At 35.9% G+C, this 26,040-nt stretch overlaps 1 protein-coding gene across 4 annotated transcripts in view; it reads left to right on the forward strand.

The window, feature by feature from the left end:
- The window catches only part of LOC144967289 (syntaxin-binding protein 5-like), a 91,447-nt gene that overhangs the window by 40,830 nt on the left and 24,577 nt on the right, over positions 1-26,040 (forward strand). Inside the window, exons 4-19 of one of the 4 annotated variants that reach the window (XM_078904348.1) lie at positions 12,444-12,544; positions 14,156-14,290; positions 15,125-15,188; positions 15,755-15,838; positions 16,448-16,571; positions 17,153-17,228; positions 17,927-18,081; positions 19,102-19,174; positions 19,726-19,873; positions 20,637-20,704; positions 21,175-21,215; positions 21,768-21,967; positions 22,483-22,626; positions 23,505-23,653; positions 24,138-24,226; positions 25,670-25,779. In XM_078904348.1, the coding sequence (XP_078760474.1) occupies positions 12,444-12,544; positions 14,156-14,290; positions 15,125-15,188; positions 15,755-15,838; positions 16,448-16,571; positions 17,153-17,228; positions 17,927-18,081; positions 19,102-19,174; positions 19,726-19,873; positions 20,637-20,704; positions 21,175-21,215; positions 21,768-21,967; positions 22,483-22,626; positions 23,505-23,653; positions 24,138-24,226; positions 25,670-25,779 (1,761 nt within the window). Of the gene's footprint in view, positions 1-12,443; positions 12,545-14,155; positions 14,291-15,124; positions 15,189-15,754; positions 15,839-16,447; positions 16,572-17,152; positions 17,229-17,926; positions 18,082-19,101; positions 19,175-19,725; positions 19,874-20,636; positions 20,705-21,174; positions 21,216-21,767; positions 21,968-22,482; positions 22,627-23,501; positions 23,654-24,137; positions 24,227-25,669; positions 25,831-26,040 lie in introns of all 4 variants that reach the window. The other 3 variants (XM_078904345.1, XM_078904347.1, XM_078904346.1) reach the window with 3 other exon arrangements.

The raw sequence follows: 26,040 nt of genomic DNA on the forward strand, positions 1-26,040 counted from the left end.
AAAATTCAGACTTTCATTAACAAATGCCTCCGCAGGATTTTGAAAACCAGATGTCAAGACCACATCTCCAACATAGAAATATGGAGAAGGTCAGACCTGTCAACAAGCCTATCAACATCGAAATCAGGAGGAGGAGGAGACGGGTTGTTCATACATTTAGAAGACCAGGGAGCAATGTCACCGGCCGCCAATCCCTTGATTGGAACCCCTAAGGGACACGAAGGTGGGGCGTCCAAATCAGACACGGAGGTGCTCACTGTCAGACGAATTGAAAATGTCAGGCCTCACCTGAGAGGCTATCAAGAAGATGACCAAGGACAGAAGTAGATGGCCACAAGGAGCGAAGAGGATGAAATAAGTAAGATAACCAAATATGTTATGGGCTCATTGTTGCAATTGAAATAATAGTCTCAAACCATCTCAAAATATTGTCCAATACAACAATTTTAAATCAAGCCCATATTTGCGTTCCGTTATCAGACATGCAAGTAATATGTGCCCGTCGGATCAGAGTGTTTGCCACGTGAGCTTCTATTTGGCCAATTTTGAAGTTGAAATTGACTAAGAGGAACTCTGGCCATCTGGCAGCCCGGGAGTGTCGATGATCAAAACTTCAGCGCTGGCTGATTACATCAATATGGTGGGCCAGTCCCACCCACCGACTTCGTATTCTTGGTACAGTGATGGGGTAAATAGATAAATAAATGATAAATACGAACATTTTTGAAGCCCATTTTCATGGATTCACCATACGCAATGGGCCTCTCAGTGTTACATTTGTTCCCCCAGCAGGCCATATGGAGCCATACAATTTCCATTTCATACAGTACCAGTCACCAATTAGGCGTACTTTTTGTTCTAACACTATTAAATTACCCACCCTTGCCTGTAGCCAGATACTCGTTCACATCCGAGTCGAATGGAGTAATGTGTATTAGCGTCAACGCAACGTCAGGACCAGAATGTGCACGTGCCACTCATCCGTCCACTGCTTACGATTAACATTGCTTAACTTTTGTGACAATACGAGACACCGAGCCACACAATGTGGGACGTTTCTCTATAGATAGTTTTATTCTTTATAAATCATCATTCCAATTTACTTAGTTTTGGAATTCGAACTTTGTTCCCATCGCGCACTATCAAGCGGTTGGTTACGCGACCGGAATTCTAAAAAGCAAGCGTGTAAGAATCATATATTATTATTCTTCGACTACGGTCCGCCAGGCATTTTTTTGTCTGTCAATACGCCTTTCAGACATTATCATAGTAATCGTATTTAGACTAGTGTCATTCACTCTCATCTATGGTGAAGTGCCATTGATTGGAAACTAGTTGTTGGCCGTAGTAGGTTACAATATTAGACTGTCGACGCCCTTTCGCTACTTTATCATTTTTAACGTTCCATGCGGGTAAAAAGGAAGTCCTACTTTTTAGAGCCATAACACCCTTGGAGCTGGGATTTTCCCCGGTTTCTATTGCGTGAAACAGACAATGGCAATACCTTGCCATCATTTGACATTTGAATACGACGTTTGTCTGTCGCTAAATACTTTCCGCCAGATCTAAAAGACACAGCTACCCAATCACTGCTGAGAGGACAGAGGAGGGGGGGGGGGGAAGGTCAAAAATATCTCGACTTCACCCGGGATCGATCTCTATCTATCCCGTTGCTTGTGAAGCAATATGTGCTCTACCAACTGAACTATCAGGATCCCCTTTCTTTTATTTTTTTTTTTTTTTTTTTTTTTTTTTTTTTTTTTTTTTTTTTTAATGGAACAAAATCCCATAGACAAAAATAGTCTAACATTCCTCCTTATTTATCTTATTTTTTTAAATTATTATATATATATATTTTTTTTTTTTTTTTTTTGCGTTTTATTTTCCCATGCAAAATATTCTAAACACATCTTTGAATTTAGAGATTTTGATGGAGTCTCGAGTTTTTGGAATCGCTACTGTTGATGGGATGTGTTTTTGTTGAGTTTTTTTTTTTTTTTTGTTTTTTTTTTTATTATTTAACGAAAATTTTATTTTTTTATTTTTTTCAAGGGGCGATTAGACAAAATAAAAGTATTGATTTGGTGATTTAAAAATCCTCACCCTTCCTCCAATGCTTGTTGCTCCCACTTCCGCTCTGATTTTATGACTTTTTGTTTTATACTTCGTATTCATTTCTTTAGCCTGTCTTGGAATTCATCGACTTTCTTTCTTTTTCTTTTGTTTTTTTTTTCTCTTTCCTTTTTTTCATATTGTTTCTTTTATGTATTTATTTATGTATGTATTTATTTATGTATGTATTTATTTATTTATTTATTTATTTATTTATTTATTTCTTCTTCTTCCTCTTCTTCTTCTTCTTCTTTCTTCTTCTTCTCTTCTTCTTCTTCTTCTTCTTCTTCTTTCTTCTTCTTCTTCTTCTTCTTCTTCTTCTTCTTCTTCTTCTTTTTTTCTTCTTCTGATTATTATTATTATTATTATTATTATTATTATTATTATTATTATTATTATTATTATTATTATTATTATTTATTATTATTATTATTATTATTATTATTATTATTACTATTATTATTATTATTATTATTAAAATTTCTTTTTTTTCTTCTTTTTTTTTTTTTTTTGCCCGTAGGGTTGATAAGAAGATGGGGGAAGGGGGTGGGGTGGCTTTACTGTGAAATACATTTGATTGAGGAATCGAGCAAAGTGAATACACCAGAAAATAATGAAGGATTGATAAGTGAAGGTCCTTGGCTTCCGTTGTGTGTATGGCGGGTCATTTGCTGTGTCAATCTTGTCTTTTCGTCTCGTATTTCCTCTTTCTCATTGCTTCCTGTCCTTGTGCTGGGTTGAGAAAACCCTTGTTTTTGTCCCTGGCCTTGACGAGGATCCTTTACCGAGAGGGAAATAGTGAATTTTGTGTTGTTATATTTTTTTTTTTTTTAAATTTTTTAAAAATATTTTTTTGTCGTATGCGGCTTTGTGGTTTAGTGGTATGACACTCACCTTCGGATCGGAAGGTCTAGGGTCGAGTCCCTCTCTGAGCGGCGCATATTTGAGTCCTTGGAAAAGGCTCTTTACTCGCATTCTCTTTCCGTTTAAAATTAGTACCTGGCCATTAACATTAACAGCGTTGTCGCTGTCCGAAAAAAAAAAGGTGATATCGTCCTACATGGTAAGTGTTTTTGCTGTTGACTAAGGACCCTTTGTAAAGCGCTTTGATCACGTTTCGTGGATAGTGCTCTGAACAAATGCTCAAGTTTGTTGGGGTGGGGGGGGGGGGGGGGGGGGAGGGAGGAAGGATGTTTTTTCTCCCCCTTGTAAAGCCGTCTCTACGTCGTTATATGTATTTATTGATAGTTCGTATTGATTTTAGACTGACTCTTTGGCCTTGGATTCTTGTCTATGTCTGTATCGCGATAGAACTTTTGGGTAGTTTCCAGGCGGGACAAATGGATTTTAGTTGGATCCACTTCCTTTTCTTGAATTAGTCCATTGGCAGCTACATTTTAGATTGGCAATGAAATGAGCTATAGAAAGCGCCAGAAAATGGGGGGGGGGGGGGGGGGGGGGGGGGGGGGGAAACAAACTACAGAACGAAAACAAATAATTTAAAAAATTCCCTTAATTAATCTCCATGGGGAAATTTGTCTCTTTAGGGTCTATTCCAAGGGAAGACTGGAATAACACAGGCGTTATCCGCAGTGCAGCACCACACTGCAATATGAGTGACGGTAAGGTGACTTGCTTGAAGGCCACACAGCCATGTGCGTAGTCGAAACTCGGTCCCCTTCGGTGTACGAAACAAAGACTATACCGCTGAGCCACGTCATCCCAAACAAACATAACACAACGTAAACAATATGACGGATTGATAGACCGATATAATCACAAATAGCAAGTTATATATATCATATAATATTATATAAAATACATTATATATAGTATATATATATATATATATATATATATATATATATATATATATATATATATATATATATTATATATATATATATAATATATATATATATATATATATTTTTTTTTTTTTTTTTTTTTTAATTTTTAAATTATTTTTTTAAAATTAATTAATTTATTTATTTATTTTTATTTTTATTTTTTTCAAGTATAATTATGATCAACTTCTACAATATTGTTTCGAGCATTCGCTCTCATCAGGAAAGGATGAGAGCGAATGCTCGAAACAATATTGTAGAAGTTGATCATGATTATTCTTGAAATATGTTTATAAATAGCTCCTTTTATCAAAAAGTTGAGCACTATTATTTTATGGTTTTTGTTTTTATAATTTATATTTTATGGTCGGCGGATCAAATCTCTGAAGTCTCAATTTTCATGATCGGCGGATCAAAACTCTGGTCTAGATATGAACTTTGCGCACGATGTTTTATTTAATTGGATTCAATAGTCTGATGTCACGCCGCCCGGCAACGGCGGCCATCCTGGTTCTAAAGAAAATCATTACTTTTTATTCTTCATGCTGGCTAGAACTTTTCATATGCCTTGTGATCAGAATGTGTAAAAGTCAAAACATGATCAAATTTATGTTTTTTCCCCTCTGGATACGCTTTTATGCTCGCCGGAGAAATATTTCATAGGGGCGTCCGCCATTGTTCCGATAGTTTAGAGCCAGTGTTACTAAGTTACCATGCGTCATTAGGAAGGAAGTGACGTTACGACTGTTGAAGAGTATTGTGGGCGGATCAGACATCTGATCAGATGCACACCATAGGTCACGCGAGGCGAATGTTTTTACCACTCAACCTGCGACCCCACTGGAATAATGTAAAACAAATCAAAAGGTGTGATTTTTATTCTTGGATTTCCCCACAGTTCGACCCGAGAACATGACATGTGTCATAATAATTTATTTGTAATTGTCATGTTTCTGACCTTAACACTTCCCCTCTTTCCTTCTCTATCTCCCCCCTTCTCTCTCTCTCTCTCTCTCTCTCTCTCTCTCTCTCTCTCTCTCTCTCTCTCTCTCTCTCTTCTTTCTCTATCTCTCTATCTATCTATCTATCTCTATCTCTATCTCTCTCTCTCTCTCTCTCTCAATTGCTTTAGCTTTGTTTATAATTCAGTTATTATATGTTGTCAAATAGAAAATGGGAGGGGGAGCGCAATTTGATCAATCCATGGAAGGGGGGGGGGGGAGGCGCAATTTGACCAGTCCATAGAAAGGGAGGGGAGGTAGGGTTGTGATTTTGGCCATTCTGATTGAGGCGAGGTGTGGTCTTGTATAAAATGGGTTTTTTTTTTACAATCGTATAATATTGCTAGTATGCATCAGCATAGAGAGTATCTTTTTCAAAAATGATTTAATTATAAAAGTTGTAACAACTTGTCGTTGCAAAGTTTAAAGTTAATTAAATAACAATATAATATAGCCGGATGTCGCACATTTAGTGAACTGAAATGTATTTGAAAGTGTGTGTGTGGGGGGGGGGGGTGAATAAGCTTTGAAGGGGGAGGGAGGGGTGTCTGTGTGCAAAAGTTCTGAAGATAAAAATAGACTGGGTAGGGCGTCTATTTGATACTACAGTATTATTATTAAAAATTTCCATCAAATGAGAGGGGGGGGGGGGGGGGGGGGGTGGCGTATCAGACATGACCAGACACACGACGGTCTAAAGCAATAGAATATTATGATGGCTATAGTACGTCCCGTTTGACTAGATAAAAGGATTTAAGATAAAGCTCATGGAAAGGGGGGGGGGGGAGATGAATAAAATAAAGATAAATAAAAAAAAAATTTAAAAGTAAAAGCCCTAAAAAATAAAAACAAATAAAACAAAATCAAAAAGAATCGGGGAACCCCCCCCCCCCCCCCCCCCCCCCCCCCCCCCCCCCCCCCCCCAAACACAAACAAAAAAAAAACAAAAAAAAAAAACAAACAAACAAAAAAAAACAACAACAAAAAAAACAAACAAACAAACGTAATATAATAGAGCAAATTGTCGATATTGAATTAGGAAATCAAGACTTTATCACCTCTCGTATAAAAAGTGATATTGGCCGGGATGATCCGTCGGTGGATCAGCGAGGGACCTTGAACGCGGTCAATAATTTTTTTTTTTTTTTACAAACGTGGTTGGTTCAGGCCTTCAGTAAAGCATTTTTCACACATTAACTCACCCGGCTTAGATGTGACTTCTTGAGTCTCGGAACTGGGCTATGTCCTTTTATATAAAAAAAAAAAAAGTTAGAGAAAGTTGACAAATAGTCCTCGTGTCTTTAAAACTGGCCTTCGGCAAACTGTGTCTAGGGGTGGGGGGGGGGGGGGCGCTAGAGCATGTATGTAGCGCAATGTCCACTGAATGTGCTCAAAACCTTTTACAAGTCCCTAGCCAACAGCAACACTTACCAAGTAGGATGAAACATGACTCCTGCCAGGCGATATTGCCATTTTTTTCCCCGACAGACACAACGCTGTTAACGGCCTGAGTTTAGTGAGAGAATGTGAGTAAAGAACCTTTTCCAAGGACTCAGCTATACGCCGGAAAAGCGGGTCTTGAACCCTGGACCTTTCTACCCGAAGACGAGTGTCAGTGTCATACCTCTAGACCACATAGTCATAGCCGAAAAAGAAGTGATGCTCCAACATGTTTTGTTTATTGTTTTTTGGTTTTTTTTTTTTTTTTTTTTTTTTTTTTTGGGGGGGGGGGGGGGGTTGTTGGTAAGTTTCACCAGTACCTTCTTTCCATAGACCCCTTAAGTCTTCATCCTTTCTCCGCCCCCCCCCCCCCCCCCCCCCCCCCCCCCCCCCCCCCCCCCCCCCCCCCCATCCTGTTTTTTTAAAACTATAATATAAGTTTACTGGTATTCCATTGAACTAGTTGGCCACTGCGATAATATTTGTTTGAAATTAAATGCCGATAAAGAGATGAGAGAAAGATTATGGGGGCACGGAGGAGGAGGAGAGAATCGCACAAAGTCTCCCACATATATTATTATTCAAGTCGATGTGATTATTGATCCGAACAAGACTACTGGAAGACTGGAAGTACACAATAATTCTTGATGTATTGAAGAGACATTGGGTAGATGAAAAGAGGTTGGGGGGGGGGGGGGTGAGTGAAAAAACAAACAAACCCCGATTTGTTGAATGAATGAATGAATGAATGACTAGTTGGTGGGTAGGTGAGTAAGATGATAGATTGATGGATGGATGGACGAATAACGAATTTAGTGTTGATGGGTAGATGACCGGGTTTCCAGTTAGTAAGTCGAAGTTTTATGAGTATGAGCGGATTGATGGATGGGAATGTGAAAATGGACGGATGGAACGATGGTCTCTAGTGTTTATGGGTTAACGGCGGTTGGGCGAGTAGCTGTGTAATTGGGTTGACATGATGGTGTATAGTGGCGTGGACGGATAAACACGTTTAGGGCAGCGGCGGGAGATGACGAAGGTGAAGATGGGACGGAAAGGAAATAGAAATTTTCCGAGCTGAAAGTACTTTGTTACTCTTAGGTATATGACCAAATTTTAAAAAGAAAAGAAAAGAAAAAAAGAAAAAAAAAAAGAAAGAAAAATCCAAATAATAGATAGATAAATAAAAATTTAAATTACAAAAGAGGTGGGAGGGGGGAGGGGGGGGGGGGGGGGGGGAGAAGTTACGGGATGTTTGTAAGCGCTGATTATGGTGTCATAATCTGGTGCGTGTAGAATCGTGGATTTGAAGATTGAACAACCTGACGAGAAACTTCTGAGCTTTCAAAACAAGCTCGAAATACTATGTGTTTAAAACATTAATCATCGGTTATTTTGGCTGATTGTTACAATTGCGTCTAAGAGATGTGGACTGTCAATCGATTTAATTTCTAATAATGATGATGATGATGAGGATGATGATGGTAATAGAGTTATATAATACGTTACTAAATTTTCCAATAAAGGGAAATTATATAATATCTGTACTGAAAAGTGGTTTTCCGTAATAATACGGTATAATTTCTCCAATAAAGGGAAATTATATAATATACAAAAGAGTGGTTTTCCGTAATAATACGTTACTAATTTCTCCAAAACGGGAAATTATATGATATACTGAAGAGTGGCTTTCCGCAATAACACGTTACTAATTTCTCCAAAAAGGGAAATAATATACTGAAGAATGGTTTTCCAAAATATCAGTTTTTTGGGCGGTTTTTCCCCACTTTTTAATGTTTTCTCAATGAGCTAAATCAGGAACTTAATTTGAAGTATGAATGACACACGAATGTCTGTACATCAATATAAAATTATAAAATTGAGGTTTGATCGCCATAGAATGATAAGGCCAACGAGGCATTGAATGAATGGGATATAATCCCCAATATCTCAAAATGAGAAAAACGGAGATAACGAGTTTTGGAAAACCACACTTCATAATATATATATGTCAGTGCATGGCATAATCGGTCGCAGGGTGACATTTTTGTATTTGTATTTTCTGAAAGAATATGCTCCCCAGAGCATTTTAATCTTTATTTGAAGTAAAGCGGGTGATTTTTCATGAAGTTATGGTCAGATGCATGGGAAAGGTATCCAGCAACTTTTCTCAAATTTCATACTTTTTCAATTTGACTAGCCATAAAAAAAAATATTTAGAAGTGAAATTAAGCTTTGATATTTCTCGAAGATGGTTGAGTTAATCATTATGACAAGAACTCATTTTTGATTTTTTAAAAATCGACCTTCTAACTAAACTTGGCAATATCTCAGTTCAGACCTTTTCACCATCCGCCTGATTATGCCATTCACTGTAACATATTATGTTCAGATGTTGTGTATAAAAGATTTTAAACGTGATTGGTTTATTCCTCCCCACCCCCACTCCCAATTAATACAAAAAGAAAAGTAAATCACTTTCGGATCCTGTTCGGATTTAGTTTGATTAAATTAAATCGAGTCTCGTGTCTGAAGCAGATCTTTAATTTTGGATTGCCCTCTCTTAGCGCGGCACTGTCTTGGATCAACAGCATAGAATGTGGTAGCTTTTGTCTGTACCTTCATTTCGCCAACTCGAATCAAACACAACAATCTCCATTTAGTTATTAGTTACTGCTGGATACACGTATATGCCGGGAGAGTGTGTGTGTGTGTGGGGGGGGGGGGGGGGGGCTTACTGATTTGTGATAGAGCTCAGTACTTTCACGTTTAAAGGCGAGTAATCCCATCTACTTTGATAATATAGTCTGTTCACGTCTGATGAATGGTAATGAGCTTAAGATTAATATAATATGATTTCAACAAAAGTGACGGTTTCGCCCAGAGATTGTTCCGGCGAGCGAAATATTATAGGAAAAATGTCAACGTCGCAAATGCTCCCCGACTAGTAAACTCGAAATGTCATCTGTTACCAGTCGGTCTCCAAACCGTTTCAAGTCAGAGTGAACAAAATGCAAACACGATGCTTGGAATTGGATTTTATGCTCAGCTTGTATAATTTTAGTTAAAATGCACGCATTAATTACTGAGGAAATATATATATAAATTCAGAAAAGTTAATGGAGCGGGCGCTCACGTTGATAATTCACATGGATTGAAGTGAGTTGAGAAGTGCTAGAAGACATTAATGGAGGAGAAAACCGTTTTGCAGTGATGGAGATCGAACTCGGGACCAAATGGCCACGACATCAACATCGCCCGACTGACAATGGGACGCTCCGTGATCAACGCCATATTCATGTAGGTCATGCCGACATAGTACCAGATTGTACCGTGATAGGTCACATTTCCATGGATAACCGGGGGGGGGGGGGGGGGGGGGGGTTGGTTTTTATTTTAATTGATTGTAATTTCTGTGGCTATGTGGTCTAGTGGTATGACACTCGCTTTCGGATCGGAAGGTCCTGATGGAGCCTCGCTCAGCGCATAGTTGAGTCCTTGGAAAAGGCTCTTTACTCACATTCTATCACCGTGCACCGTAAAATGAGTACCTGGCCGTTAACAGCGTTGTCTATGTCGGATAAAAAAAATTTGTAATATCGTCTAACAGACGTCATGTTTCGTTCTACGTGTCGTATGTTGCTGTTGGTCAGGGACCCCTTGTAAAGCGCTTTGAGCACGTTTAGTGGATATTGCGCTATATAAAAGCCCGAGTATATTTCCTGTATCTAGATCACCCTGACATAATAGTGTTTTGGGACAGTAGGGCACGCTTCAAAATAGGCTTCAGGCTTTTTGAATTTGTTTGAAATGGATTTCAGGCTGTTTTTCGGCCTAGCCCTGTTGCTCCCACGCATTTCAGCAGCTAAACATTTTCCCTGCCCACCGAGGCTGCTGAGGCGTTGGCAAGATCGTTACTACTACTCGCGAGAAAAAGGAATATCTTGCGGGTACGGCGACAGCGTTTTTTTTTTTTTTTTTTGTTTTTTTTTATGAAGCTGTTGATGGCATCAGCTAAAAACGTATTTGGTGTCAGTGATTGTATTAGTTGCCTCGGCAGATAGTACTAGTTCCAGTTGTTGGCTATGACAATGAGGGCTCGGTTGTGGTGTTAGGCGAGACATCGGATCGTGCGGGGAAACATTGCTCGTCGCCTACATATTATTGTAATGCCAAAGCTTTGTGCTGGATGGATATACATATTACCAGAATGATTTTTTAAATAGAAAAAAACTGAATAAGATAAGGACATATATGGACATATCTGACAAAAGGAATATCAACTTAAAACTATATTCCCATTTATATACCACCATTTATGTCTCTTACAATGCACACGCTTGCTATTTGTTGAGTATTGTATGTTGTTGTGGTGGGGTTTGTTTTTGTTTTTTGTTTTTTTGTTTTTGTTTTTTTTTGTTTTTTGTTTTTTTTTAAAACACATGTACATGTAACTTTGCCATATGCTTGTTGTGTCGGGGACACATATTTTGTGACCATATTGTGAACTGCCTTGAATCCAACAACATTCACACCTTTGCAATAAAGATTCAGACTTGGTCATATACGTGACTATCTGCTATTCAGATATTCATAACAAAGCACGAGCAGATGTGACTTTTTGACCCTAGAAATACAGACTGACACCAATACATCCTTAAGCTTACGAAAGGCAAAGTCATCTACAAAAATAGAAAATTACGGCGTTAATTTGAATTACTTATGATTATGATTGTTGTTGAACTAGTCTAGTCCCCTTGGTCCAAAGTTGTGGCTTTTGTGTGTGTGTGTGTGTGTGTGTGTGTGTGTGTGTGTGTGTTTCGTTTTTTCGTTTTGTTTTTTTTTTGTTTTTGTTGGTTTATTTCAAGGGTTTTTTGGGTTTTTTTTTTGGGGGGGGGGGGGGTGTTTTTGTTTTATGTTTATTTAAATGTTAGCTAGATCTAGTCTAGACTTCAATCTGATGGCTTTACAACTATCTTTCTTTTCAATGGCGCTGAAATGACCTAAAAGTAAGGTATGCGCCATAAAACCCCTTAAAAACCAAACAAACTCTTCCTCTCACATATAGGACCTTCCACAACCTTTGACATCTTAAGCAAGGCACTTTTCAGCTGATCACATAATCTTTGAATCCCCATCTAACTCAATCCAACTGCCAGTGGCTTATAAGATTCAAAACAGTGGACTGGTAAATGGGGTATGCATAGACATAGAGGACAGTTGTTCTGATAAAATCGGGACTGTCCGGATTTGACAATTCGAAGAAAAGAGGAAGGGGGGGGGGAAAACATTTAAAAAGTTGAGTAGAATGGACATGTCCAGGGTTTATGGTTTTTTGACCAGCGAATTTAATCAACGGAAGAAACATAGAGAATATTCAAGCTAATCTTTAATGTTAAGCAATCTCAAGCGAGATACATTTTGAAATAGTCCAAACATTCTGCCATCTTTGGTCATGGTGTGAGCGCAAGTTAGCGTGTCCTAGTTTTGCTCTGGAAAAGTTGGCCGACATGGATATGTGATTCAGTTACTTATAAAGAGTAATAAACAAAAACGAATATTACAGCTTGAAAAAATGAATAAAATATTAAACACTCAAAGTTTTGGGCTCAAAATCCCTCATCAGCCAATTAATTACAAAAACAATAAAAATCATAAATACGTCACAGATAGACGGCAGAGAAATATTTTGCGCATTCTTTCTGCAAGTAATTGGATCTTGGAAAGTTCCTTATACTAATTGTTACAAGTTAGAAATTTTCCAAGACTAAACACCAATTAGACCCAAGAGCACAATGGGCCAACCACACAATGGAACAACTACCACAATGCAACAACCACACAATGGGACAGACAACCACACAATGGAACAATTTTCAGAACACCCATATTTAGACATCACTATTCAAGAAATTCTGAGTCTTTGGTGAAGAATAAGCAAAGTTTTCCTTCTTTTGAAACTGATGTTGGTTGCAATTTTCTTTACTAATCCTGATTCCACCCCCCCCCCCCCCCCGCCCCTCCCCCTTCTCCTAAATTTCAGGGTGGTCTCGTAACAGTTACAAGTGACGACCATCTACATTTGTGGAACTTTGTGCAGAAAAACCCTGCAATTGTACATTCGCTCAAGTTTCAAAGAGAAAAGTAAGAGAAACTTCACCTGTTGACTTATACAACGACACTATATATATTCAACTTGCAAAATTGACATTTTTGGTTATATTTTTTTGTTTGTTTTGGACATGGCATTATAGTAATATAAAGAACTGAACAAATACATATAAAAGGTGCCAGACAAAGCAAGAAAGAAAAATCCAAGAAAAAAAACAATCCCAAAATTAATCAGAATCAGGTCTGAGGTTCGATCCCCAGTCGCGGCCGACTAATTGTTGTGGGATGTTTTTTTTTCTAGTATTTTTTTTTCTTGCTTTGTCTTGCACCTTTCATACACACTTGCTCAGTTCTTTATCTTACACTGGTGCCTGTTCCTTCATTCCTTAATTTGACATTATAGTAATGAATGCTACCACTACTGAATTTTCTAAATAAAGTAGAGGAATTCAGATGTAATCTAATGAAATTTCTTGATTCAATCGTCTTTATAAAATTACAATAAGTATCAATTTATGTCTTTCCCCCATTTTTCCCCTTACATTTCTTTTTAAAGGAGTAGGAGTTATGGGATCATAATCTCATGCAGTCATACAGTCTGTCATCCCTTTCAGGGCAGACTAGATGTCTATCAAATCATAATTTTCCCTATTATAACTGCAGACCAGTTCGTATACTAAGAGAGCATTAACATTTTAAAAATTATGCCTTTTGCGCCACGATATCATAAGATATCGTCGCCTAGGCATTCCACGAAGGAATGTAGATAACTCATCAAACAAGATGTCTGATGTCAACAGGAATCACCCATGTTGTCCAAGTGAGCAAATTGGGGGTTAATAATCTTGCTCAAGGAAACAAACGAAAGTGCCGGAAGCAGCCCTCGAACCCGGGTCATCTGGATCACAGTGCAATGCCTTAACCACTCGGCCTCTTCGCCCCCCAAGAGAGCATTAACGTGACATATTAATTCATGCCTTTGTGGCTTGACTGTTGCTTCTTTCTTTGTGAAAATGGTGTAACACGATGTTGTGTGAGGCTGAAATCAGACTTTGCCTGAATAAGGTTAATGATGTGGCATTTCTCGGGTTGGTGTCCAAAATGAAAAGAAGAAAAAGTTGTGAATCAAAGCTAGTCAGAAAATGAGAACTCAAATTATTTCTACTCTAAAATCCAAACTGTTTCAATTTTTAAACAGACCAGATGTTTTCAAGGGCTTACATATTTTTTGTGTACTCATCTCTGAAGCACATTTTTTTCTTTCTTGAGTGCTTTAGATTGGGTCTTCAAAAAATGTTGCATTTTAAAGTTGTTTTATCTAAATCCATCAGGTTCGTTTCACACTAAAAACAATAAATAATTAAACAAGTAAATAAAGCAACTTTCCTTTTTACTGACATATAAAATATGGTTTGATGAGTATTAGATTTCCAAAGTGAATTTTTTAATGGACATTAGATTTTTTAAAACTAAAATTTAAATACTACTGAAAACAGTCTTTAGAAGAAATGTACTATGCACAATTTTACATTTATAACCCTTTTGCTTTTACTTGGTTTTGTAATGTTTTATGTGCTTGTGGTGTTTGTTAAATTATCACTTATTTTGGTAAACAATTTTTTTCAAAAAATATTTTTTTGCCAGAATCTCCCGTTGCCATCTCCCTTTTCAAAGCAAATGGCTTTATGTGGGCACAGAGCGTGGTAATGTTCACGTTGTCAACATAGAAACTTTTACCTGTTCTGGCTACATCATCAACTGGAACAAGGCCATTGAATTGTGAGTATTATTGTTTTTGTACATGATCTTTGCTGTGAACAAAATTTCAAGTAGTGTCGCAACTGCAGTTGATATCGGGACAACATGCATAGCATTTGGGATATAATGTCTGGCAAAATTATTGATTTATTAGACATTTACACATATTTAATACACATTTTTTTTAAAGCCAACATTGGCCAAAGTCTTTATCTATTCCTCCTGATTCTGATTTTGCACCAGAAGTTAAGAGGAAAATGGTTGAAAATGCGGTAACATTTTATCAGTTTTATAGCTTTTTGAATTGAACATTCATTGAAATCTGGAAAGGAATCATGCTTGTTGCCCTTTTCCCCCCTTGAAATCCGTATTTTATCAAAAAAAATTATACAGTTTGTCAGTTATACAGTTTTTCAGTTTGCTATATATAGCAGATCTACTGAACCTCAAATGGCAAATGTTTGGTTAAAGCCACAATCTTTTGCATGCTTAAACTCTTTCACCTTGGTGTTGCTCTCACTGATTGCAAAATAAATAAAAACAGATCATCAATCCTCCATTAACTTACAGGAGGGGGGGGGGGGGGGGAATTTTCTTTCCCAAGGGAAAAAAATGAAAGTGCTTTATGCAGGTCTCGAACCTGGAACCTTTCAAGTAACAGTGCAAGTGCAATGCCTTTTCCATCTCACCCCCTTATATTTATTTATATATTTATGAGTAAAATATATTTTTGAACTGCTGTCATGCTTACTTTAATGACTTAAAAGAGGCGTGTCTATAACTATAAGGGAATTTTGAAATAATTTTCAAATATATGTTGAAAGATGTATTAATGTTAAACTTTAACCTTTCCAGATCCCGTAAAACCCACCCAGGTCCTGTAGTGCAATTGAGTGACAACCCTGTCGATTCCAACAAAGTAAGCTCTTTCTCATATATGTCTTTTTTTTTCTTTCTTTTTTTCTTTATGCATGCCCAATTTGAGTCAGTGAAGGCTACTGGAAGGGTCTTTAATCACCCTGATCTGTAATCCCTTTCTATGTGGCTCTCTGTCTTTGTAAGGGAAATAGTCTAATGTGGGTGTTTTATTGTGACAGATGATGTATTTTGATTCTAAATCATCTCTCTTGCTTGTAATGTTTTAGTACATGAGGGCTTTCCTTTTAGAAAGGAACCCTTTCTGTTATCTCTGTGAGGCTTGGATAGTCGTAGGTTGGGCACAGAGATATTTATACTGAGATTTTTTTTCTTTTGGTAGCTATTCCCATTTGCCTGCCTTTTTGTAATGCGTTTTGACCTAAAAACTGTTCCTTTTCTTTGGTGCTGAAATGACTTATAAAAGTTGCTTCACTGTATTGTTTCTAGAGCTCTTAAACCAACACTCCATGCAAGAATTAAGATATTAATAGTTTGGATTTCATTTAGTTTATATATATTATAATGCTATTTCAAAGTGCATTTATCAAATTTCATTTCTCTCCTCAGCTGTTGATTGGTTTTGAATCAGGTACTCTTGTCTTTTGGGACCTGCGGACAAAAACAGCTGATTTCAGATATAACTCGCAAGAGGTATATATATATATATATATATATATATTATATTTTTTTTTTTTTTTTTTTTTTTTTTTTTTTTGTCTTCCACATTGTAAAATTTATTTAAACTTTAAGTAATCCACTAGAACTATATATGGGGAACCTTTTAAATGGACTTTTTTCCCCCGAAAAAAAAAAAGTTAGATTAGAGGGGGGAAACGGTCAGGTGTTATATCTTCAATCAAGGGTAAAGATGTTATCAGTTAGGCCTAATAGAATTCAGATAAAGTGTGGAGCAAGCACTTATATCAAGTATGATGAGAAATATAGGGTATAGAGTGCTAGATGAAAACAGAAAATAAAGATATCACAGTGTCAGAGAGCCAAACTCGCGGATCCAATTGACATGACACCCTCTGCCTGGCTGAGAGAGAGAGAGAGAGAGAGAGAGAGAGAGAGAGAGAGAGAGAGAGAGAGAGAAGAGAGAGAGAGGGGGGGGGGCGGGAGGGAGGTATGGTTTAAGCCTACATGCTTAAAACTCAAGTTTTTTAAAACATTTCTTACAGTCATTGCTCACAGACTTCTCAACCGAAGTGTAACATTTTTACAATCATAATGTCTATACGTGTGCCTTCCTATTTTCAGGCCTTGAGGTCAGTATCGTGGCACAATGAAGGCAAACAATTCATGTGTAGCCATTCAGATGGGAGTTTATCCACATGGAATGTCAAGTCACCGCAAAGACCTTGTTCTGTCACATACCCTCATGGTGAGTACAAAATGTGGAAGTCAACAAATACAGGGTGTAGTTGTGATATTTTAGATAATGATATAAACATTTCTACATAGCATTTCCAAGAATTTGCCTTGCTCAATATGATTTGAATATATCCTCAGTAGGGCCCGGCCTATGGTACCACAAGTACCATTTCATTCTATTTCAAGTTATGTGTTAAATGTCTTTTGTTCTAGCACAATACCTAACATTGTGCCATTAGCCAGGTACTCATATGCCCCTGAATTGAGTGTGGTAATATGTTCATCATGCCTTGCACACAAACTATGGACCAGAAAATTTTGCAATCGTTATCACCCATCTGAAGTCCTTGCCCTCACCCAAAATTTTATAAATTTCTTTTCAAGATGTAAAATGTACCTAAATGATGAATATAATATAAATCACAAGGATAATTTTTGCAGAAACTTTATTTATATTGATCTTTATCGATAAATTATTTAATATTTTAGTTTTTGTTCATATTTGATTTTGTCTTTGTTTTAATGGAGGTCTTTTTTTTATTTAATGAATGAAATCTGACAAAGTTCATTTTCCACATTTTCTATCTCCAGCCAAAATGGGTCAGGATGGCAAACCAGACCTGTGTAAACCCATACCCAAAGTGCAATGGAAATCCACTCGCTTAGGGTAGGTCTTATCTCACTGTTTTGGTCAGTTTTTTATCTTTAAATATTGGCTTAAATCAATTTTTAAAGATTATTTACTAATCTTTTATCGTGCACAAAATTCTCATTTGAATTCTAGTTTGTTTTTTCACAGTGTTGCCTTGATAGTTAAGAGCAGCTAAAATAACATAAAATATAGATATAATAATCAAATATATATATATATATATAGGAAAGGAGTATATATATATATATATATATATATATATATAATATATATATATATATATATATATATATATATATATATATATATATATATATATATACTCCTTTCCTCGCTTTATTTTTATAATCAACTTTTGAGTTCATTGTCTGCTTTGTTGGACAGAATTTAACTTTAAAATTTTTTTGGTTTCATGATGGGATCCTTCACATTGAGGAAGACAGGTGTTCGTCTACATTTGTTTTTTGTTTATTTTTTCTTCTTTTTTTCTTTTAGAGAAATTCTTTTATATTTTTAATAAATAGTCCTCTTTGTGAATGAATTTGTGTGCTGGAAACCAAATAAGTTTCAGGCGGGTCCCTTTCATTTGTCCTTGTGAGACAGTTGCCTTAGGCAAGGTGCACCAATGGATTATTGCTCAGAACTGCCCTGTGTATTATGTATAATCTTCCATTTTCCAGTGACTGATTGATAGGAACTGTATTTGTTTCCAGAGAGCCTGTGGTGGTGTTTTCAGGAGGAATGTCCTATGACAGGTCTGGCAGGACACCTAGTATTACTGTGATGACAGGCAAGAGTACCACCGTTTTGGAAATGGAGCACAACGTAGTCGATTTTGTCTGTCTTTGTGAAACACCTTGGATTAACGGTAAAGTTGCTCAATAATGATAATAATGGTATTAATGGATGGGGTTTTTAACATGCCAATCCCCACAGATAGCAGGCTCTAGGCACTAACAGATACAATTAGAGAGTGAAAAAAAATATACTTAGTCTTTCTTCGAATCGTTTTTGTTTTTTGCCTCTCTTACCTCCCGCAGTAAATTATTCCAGATAAATCACAATAAATTTAGCTTATGATTATTTCGTATTATAAACCATTTTGTGTTTTTGATAGCCAATCTTTGTAGACAAGGTAGCAGCATCTGATACTACAATTCCATGTTATGTCGGCTTGACAAAGGCTGATCCACATTACTGTGGCATCCTGGACCAACCATCCAAATGCATTTCTGCATTACTGCTCCAAATAATTCTGTCACTGGCAGGAAACTAAAAAAAAAACAATCTTTTGAAAATTGCTAAGTTTTAACAAATGAAAGTCAAATCCTGTTTCCATGCAGCATTCTCTATCACAGAAAACTACTGCAACTCATTTTATGATATAGACCATTTGTTGACTGGAACCACGTAGATAGCTTCAAATTAAGCATAGTATAAGTGGATAGGATTATGTGACAGTGACTGTACTATTTTAAAAATTAAGTCGTTGCATTATGTCAATTTGGTATTTGCAGCACTGGGATTGATACAGATAAATTATTATTTTTGTATCACATTTATTAAAGCAAATCACATATTCTCAACTTTCATAGGAAGTCAGCAATTTGGCTTTGAAAATACAAAAAATGCCTACAAAGACATGATGGACACTATCATTGTTAGTGAAACTGCAAGCTACCACACTTCACCATAAAATAATTCTTCCAGATTTTGTAATTTCTTATTTCTGCTCGATATTGCTTTTGACTAAAAAACAGTTGGACCTGGAAATACTCCTTGGTGTATTATTTGTCATTTAAACTACTTTATATGTTTTTATATTGCATTCTTTACAAAAATATTTTATATTAATGTATATTTTCTACATCATGTATTTTAAACCCAGACTTCCAAGACCCCTATGCCATTGTTGTACTGCTGCAAAATGACCTAGTCATCATAGACCTCACCACCCCCGGGTAATTGAAGATTTCTATTTCTTTTAAAATAAGTAAAAACAAACAAGAAAATCAACTCTCCTCCTTCCTCCCGCCTTGCCTATAAAAAAAAAAAGCAAAAATAAAACAGTTCAAGTTTTGTTTCTAATAATACAAGGCTTGCAGTATGAAAATTACATTTGATTTATGAATTATAATCCCATATCTCCTTACAACATATAACATTCTTCAAACTTCTGAAACCTTTCTCAAGAAAACAACTTAAGATACGATATGAATTAAACATTTTGAGATCATTTCCCCAGATTAACAAATATCTAAATCTTGATCAGCAGGCAGCCTTTACTTTTTTTCTTTCTTCTTCTTCTTTTGTGGAACAAAATTTTAGATTCAAATTTAAGCCGAGTAAAGGTTTTCAAATTCATTAGAGTCAGTCCAAAGCGGAGTTGTGAATTCTCTCCTTACTTCTTTCTGTTAGCCAGCTCCTTTCCCTGACATCCATCTTTTCTATGATTGATCTCAAATCAGTTTTATAGAGCGCTAAACCAATGATAATTTTTTTTTTTCTCCAGATATCCATGTTTTGAGAATCCCTACCCAATGGATATCCACGAGTCCCCTGTGACTGCCTGCCAGTATTATGCCAACTGTCCCAACGATATCATTCCTGCCCTGGTCAACACCTGGAAGAACCAGAAAAAGTCTGGATTCAGTGAAAAGGTGACCTAATAGAGTCAATTAAGTATATAAATTCTTGTATTATGAAAGTAGTCCCTCATGACACAGATCGACCAAAGTTAATCATTTCTCATGCTTTATTGGAGGCATTCAATTCAAAACAAACAAAAAAAGAAGAAGAGGAAAAAGATGGGACAATTTGATACAAATATTTCCATAACCACTGCTACAATTTTTTGTGTTTTTGTTTTTGTTTGTTTGTTTGTCTATTGAAATTCAATATTGTAGGAAAGAATATAAATTTGTTTATTAAACTTGCACAGTCACACATACACAAACACAGGCAATATACATGCACACACACGCACACACATTAAAAAAAAATATTTAAAAATTGAGCCTTTATATAGCGTAATATCCACTTAACGTGGTCAAAGCGCTTTACATGGAGTCCCTGGTCAACAGCAACATTTAGCATGTAGGACGGGACATGACCCCTGTTAGGTGATATTACAATTTTTTCAGACGGACAACACTGTTAACGGAGGGGTACTCATTTTACATCTGAGTATGGTGAGAGAATGTGGTAAAGGACTCAACTATGCGCCAAGCGAGGCTTGAACCCAGGACCTTCCGATCTGAAAGGGAGTGTCATACCACTAGACCACATAGCTGCACATAGAAGGGCCTCATTTCCCTTTTACAGAAAATATGTTTACACTTTTAAATCAACATTTTCTAAAATTTGATCTTCACCAAATATTTGCTCATTATTTCCAACTGTCTTTGGGTTTTTTTTTCATAGCCATGGCCAATTAATGGTGGTATGTGGGGTTCTAGTGGAACCAGCTATCCTGAAATCATCATCACAGGGTAAGATGTATCTTCGGTTACAACATTTCAAGTCATTTAGTATTAATAATAAAAAAAGAAAAATTCTCTCTCATTTTAACCAGACACTTCCATACTCTGGAAAAACTTGTATTTAAAGATTTGACCAGAAAACTCATCCTTTAAATATCGATTGATTTAAATGACCCTCATCTTGGCAAAAAATTCTCAATACTAGGACCTTGCTGTTATATTCATTTTCTGATCCCTCCTTCACAGAGTTGATAGATTAATGAGAGCATTGGATCTATTTTCATTTTAACCCTGAATTTCTCTTTGAAACCAATTATGTACATACTTTTTTCCATATGTAATTTATTTCAATGTGTTGAGGATAAGGAATATTGGAGCTTTTTTTAAATAAAAAATTAACTTTAATTTCATACTGGTTATGTTTATGGCCTAAAATTTGTTAAGAGCTATTATTGTTTCTTATTTTTCTCTCTCACCAGACATGCGGATGGTTCTTTAAAATTTTGGGATGCTTCCTCAGGTGAGACATTGCATAGAATATTGATATGTTGTGTCATACACAATCATATCGTAAATGACACGAAGCTGATGTATCTGCAATTTTCGTTGTGTTAAAATTGATTACATGATGGTGAAATAGACGATTACAAAATGGAAGATGATATTTTTTTCATTGTAAATCATTTCTCTGTTATGTACTGTTAACGTTCTGTTTTAAACGTATTATGCGAACCTTTTAGTGTTTTCCTCTTAGTGGGATCATATACTGGGGTCTAGATCAAACATTTAGGTGATCTCAAATAAAGAACATTGATAGTTTGCTGCTATTGGAATCTACTTCTATTTCCTATTTGTCTTACTTTTATTTGGATGCTTTTAATTGTAAATTAATATTTAGCTGACCACTCCATTTTCTACTTTTTAAATTTTTTTTTATCTGGCTCTGATTTGACCTAAATGTGTTGCAAGTGTTGACAATCCTAAAATACAAAACAAAACCTCCTTTATTATGAATTTTAAAAATATGAATTAAGAAGAAGATCATGAATTTCACTCTTACATTTTATTTCAGTAAATCTCCAATTCCTATATAAATTGAAGACAGCCAAAGTGTTTGAGAAGCCAAAACGTCCATCAGAAGACAAGGATGATGATCCCTTTGCCATTCAGAGCATATTCATGTGCCTGGAGAGCCGATTGTTATGTGTAGCTGGGCCCACCCATTGTATCCTGTTTAAATTTTCCAAGCAGGAGACATCCATAGAAACTTGTGTAAGTTTTCCTACGGTTATTTTTATTTTTATATTTTGGTTCTATTTTTAAATCTTTACATTTTCATAACTAACAGCTGTTAATAAAATAATATAAGAATTATTATTTTTGGAAGTGTTTGAATTCATCCTAACTACACTACTACCACATTATCTCATTCATCTGTGGTGTTTCATTCATCCTGTTTTGTTGATTTTTGTAATTAAATTGAAGCTTACATTCAATTTCACATTATTATTTATTTCTTCGAGCTTCGAGCAGCAACATTTACATTATTCATTCTTGCTGCATCAATGAGATACTTTGAAAAACACCATGTATATTAACATCGTGGTAGTGCTTTTCAACTCTCACTAGCAACACTTGTACATTAAAAAAATTTTAAGAAAACAATCTAGATAATAAGGTCAATTATATGGTTATATTATTGAAAACAAGGTGGGAAGCGGAGGGAGGGGGGGGGGGGGGGGGGGGGCAGTGACCATTATAACTTTTAATTTTTTTTTCTATTTCAGACATTGGAATTCTCTATAGTCTATGAAGTTTTTGATGAGTTGGATTCTCCGGAATTTGATTTCCCCAAGCCCACCCTGAGTGGGATGGGTCAGCACAGTGGTAGTGTTGGTTCTTATTCATCCAACGCCTCAGATAATGTCAAGGTGAGGTTTGAACTATTTTTATTCTCTAACGATTAAACTTTGGAATGCATGAAGTGCACCAATATTTGTTGCCCCTGATTCTTTTTAAGTAATATAAATAAGATGTTTAATAGAGAAGCATCTAACAATGTCGTTCCTGTGTAAAAACATTTGCATTTATAGTTTGGTGCTTTTTTTTTTTTGTTTGTTTTTTTACTTCTGGGCAGCAAATCTTACCAAGCAAAGGTGAGCCATTTTTACTCCTTATATTATTGTTATAAAATTAAAAAGAAATGGTATTTGAAACGGATCTAATCGCTCCAATTTATGAACTGCTTTTTATCAGTTGAGTTCAAAGAAAAAGAAGTGATATAGCTCTATACATGTGTGTATGGAATAGGGTTTGACTCACTCTGTTAACAGAGTAGCCAGAATGTACCCTACCAAGTGAGCACAGTAAGTAAATCAATAATAAGATACATATATTTTGGATCAATGCACATTTTCATCAGATGGAAAATTGCTTGTCACCCAAGGAAAGAACTGTTGCGTGTCATGTGGAGGACAATCCTTTTCTAGAAACACCCCAATCCTCTGGAACAAACTTCACAAAAGAAATACGGTATTCTTCATCGGAAGATATGCTTAAAAAGCATCTTAAGACTTTATTTTCCAAATTGAAATGTTGATGCCCCTGTCAAGCGCTCTGAGCACTTTCTCGTGATTATGGAAGAGTGCTCAACAAATATAATTATATTATTATTATTATTATCATTATTATTATTATTATTATTATTATTATTATTATTATTATTATTATTATTATTATTATTATTATTATTATTATTATTATTTTCTGTTTTAGTTTCCAACTCTATCGCATTGTGTTTACTCAGCAGACAGAGACAGTGACCTCCGTCAAGGCCAAAGCAGGCACCCATAGGTGGGGTGCTGGGTTCTCTCCAGACTTGCTATGTATTCTATGTTGGGTGGACGGGGAACCACCTGGGAACATTACTGTCATGTCTCTGAATTCTTCCTATGGCTTGTAAGTTTCTTTTTGTCACTCGTTTTCTATCTTTTTTTTTTTAACTTTAATGTTCTGTGCTTGAGCCAGTATCAAAATTGTCTTTAAGCATTCTTATGAAAGATTGAAAAAAGTTTTCAAATTGATTCAAATTCCCAGCCAAGATAATTTGAAAGACCAAGGACAACTTATTATTAGTCAAATATGATGCAATTGATACTTATGGTTATGATATATTAGTCTCTCATTAGTTTTCCATGCTTGTCGAATAAACAATAAAGCACTGAACTGTTTTTACAAATATTTTCTTTTAACTTATAAAATAGTTGATGAATATTATGTTACTGTTCCAATTCTAATTTTATAATGTATTTCCTGAATTAGGACTGCACTAGGCTCTCATTGATGCCAAGTTGGGTTGTTTGTTTTTTTTAAGTCATCATAATTTCTTGTTATTGGTGAATAATTAACTGGATGTTAATGAATCATCTGTATCTGTTTTCAGATTGGCCTTTGGAAACGAGTCCGGTTTGGCCATTGTTGACTTTTTACAAAAAACATGTTTGTTGAATTTAGGAACTCCAGACTTGTATGGTGAGTTTCAATATTTCATCTATTTCATTTTTTAAAATAATATATAATTCTATTTGATTTGATATCAAGTCTTATCACTTATGAATGACTGATTTGCTAATTGGCCTGCTGATGGTCCTCTGTCACTCCCTTGGGGTTAAAAAGTTAAAGGTTTGAATTCTAGGGGAGGGACACTAGAATGTTTTATTGTGATTTCCGAGTTTCAATGACACAGTCCCATATAGCCCTATCACAGACTAACTTAAAGTCCCCAGTGCTGCCTTGTAAATTGTGCGGCTATCTTGTCTTGTGGTATGACACTTGCTTTCGGATCAGAAGGTCCTGGGTTCGAGCCTCGCTTGGAAAAGGCTCTTTACTCACATTCTCTCACCATACTCTGGTGTAAAATGGATACCTGGCCATTAACAGCATTGTCTCTTTCTGGGAAAAAAATTGTAATATCTCCTAACAAGCGTCATGTCTCGAACTACATGTTACATGATGCTGTTGGTCAAGGATCGTATGTAAATCGCTTTGAGCACGTCTAGTGGATATTGCACTTTATAAAAGCTCAAGTTGTTTTTTTTTGATTATCTAAAAGTGTTGAAAAGGACGCGAAATTAAATGTTTTATTTGTGTAAATCATGATGACGAGGATAATCCTAAATTACTTAGCACAATGATACTGTTTAAAAATGTCAAATAAGTTTAAAATGTACACATTTTTTGGGGAGTAAGGCAATCATTCAAATATTTGGTCACTGTCCACTTAAAAATGGAAGCACAAGTTGCAACCTCACATTAATTGTTAGCTTAAATTTTAGATGATTGTTTAGGTTTGTTTTGTTTTTTCAACTCATGACATTTTAATTTGTAGGTAAAATTTGTTGCTTATTGTGTAATTCGGCATATAACCCAGGCTGGGTAAGAATTGGACATAGGCAAGTTGGAAATGCCTTGCTCTTACTTTCGACGTTCAATGTGCGGAAATCCTATTTTTGGGGGGATCAGAAACACAGCAAAATGTGGCAGTTACTACCTAACGCTTGCATGATTTAAATTAGTCTGGGATAATTTGCTACCTTGATTTCATTTGATGTTTATTTTAACTCTCTCCTTACCAGCCATTTTCAGGATTTCCTCAAAACCTCACACCCTACTAACACAAAAATAGATTTTTTATCACTCAAACACAATAGCAGTAAGTTTTTGCCAAACATAATTTCTTTTGCCAAACATACCCTACAACACACTGTTCATTTTCTTTAAATTTTATAATGTACAAGAGAAATTTGAATAAGAAAAATGTTGGTTGTATCGTAACGAATGTGACGATTTTCCTATAGTTGGTAAGGAGAGGGTTAATGTTCTTTGAAAAATTGATCAGTTTTGGAAAGATTCAATATCATGGAATTGAATTATGTCCTCAACATTTTTTTTTTTTTGGTCAATCCAATTTTTTAGGTTCAATGGACCCTTACCAAAGGGCGCCCCGGTCTCCCCGATCCAAGAAAGCCCCTGGGGAAGGTTTAGTGCTGGGTACGGAGGAGTGCAAATCTCCAACAGTAGATCAGGTCAGTCTGAGCCTCATTCACCACCCGTGGGATGCATCAGCTGTAACAAAGGTTAGAACCGATGCACACTCATCCATCCATCCATCCATTCATCAATATAACAAGATCATGTTATTTATTCAAACAAACTAGATTTTGCGCGGGAGGGCACATCTGAAATAATAATAATAATGATGATAATGATAATAATAAAATATTAATAATTATGATAATAAAAATAGATAATAATAATGATAATATTAATAAAAATGATGATGATAA

Source organism: Berghia stephanieae, chromosome 3 (genome assembly GCF_034508935.2).
Source record: "Berghia stephanieae isolate SIO BIC M18660-M18661 chromosome 3, UCSD_Bste_1.3, whole genome shotgun sequence".
In the NCBI taxonomy this organism is placed as follows: Eukaryota; Metazoa; Mollusca; class Gastropoda; order Nudibranchia; family Aeolidiidae; genus Berghia; species Berghia stephanieae.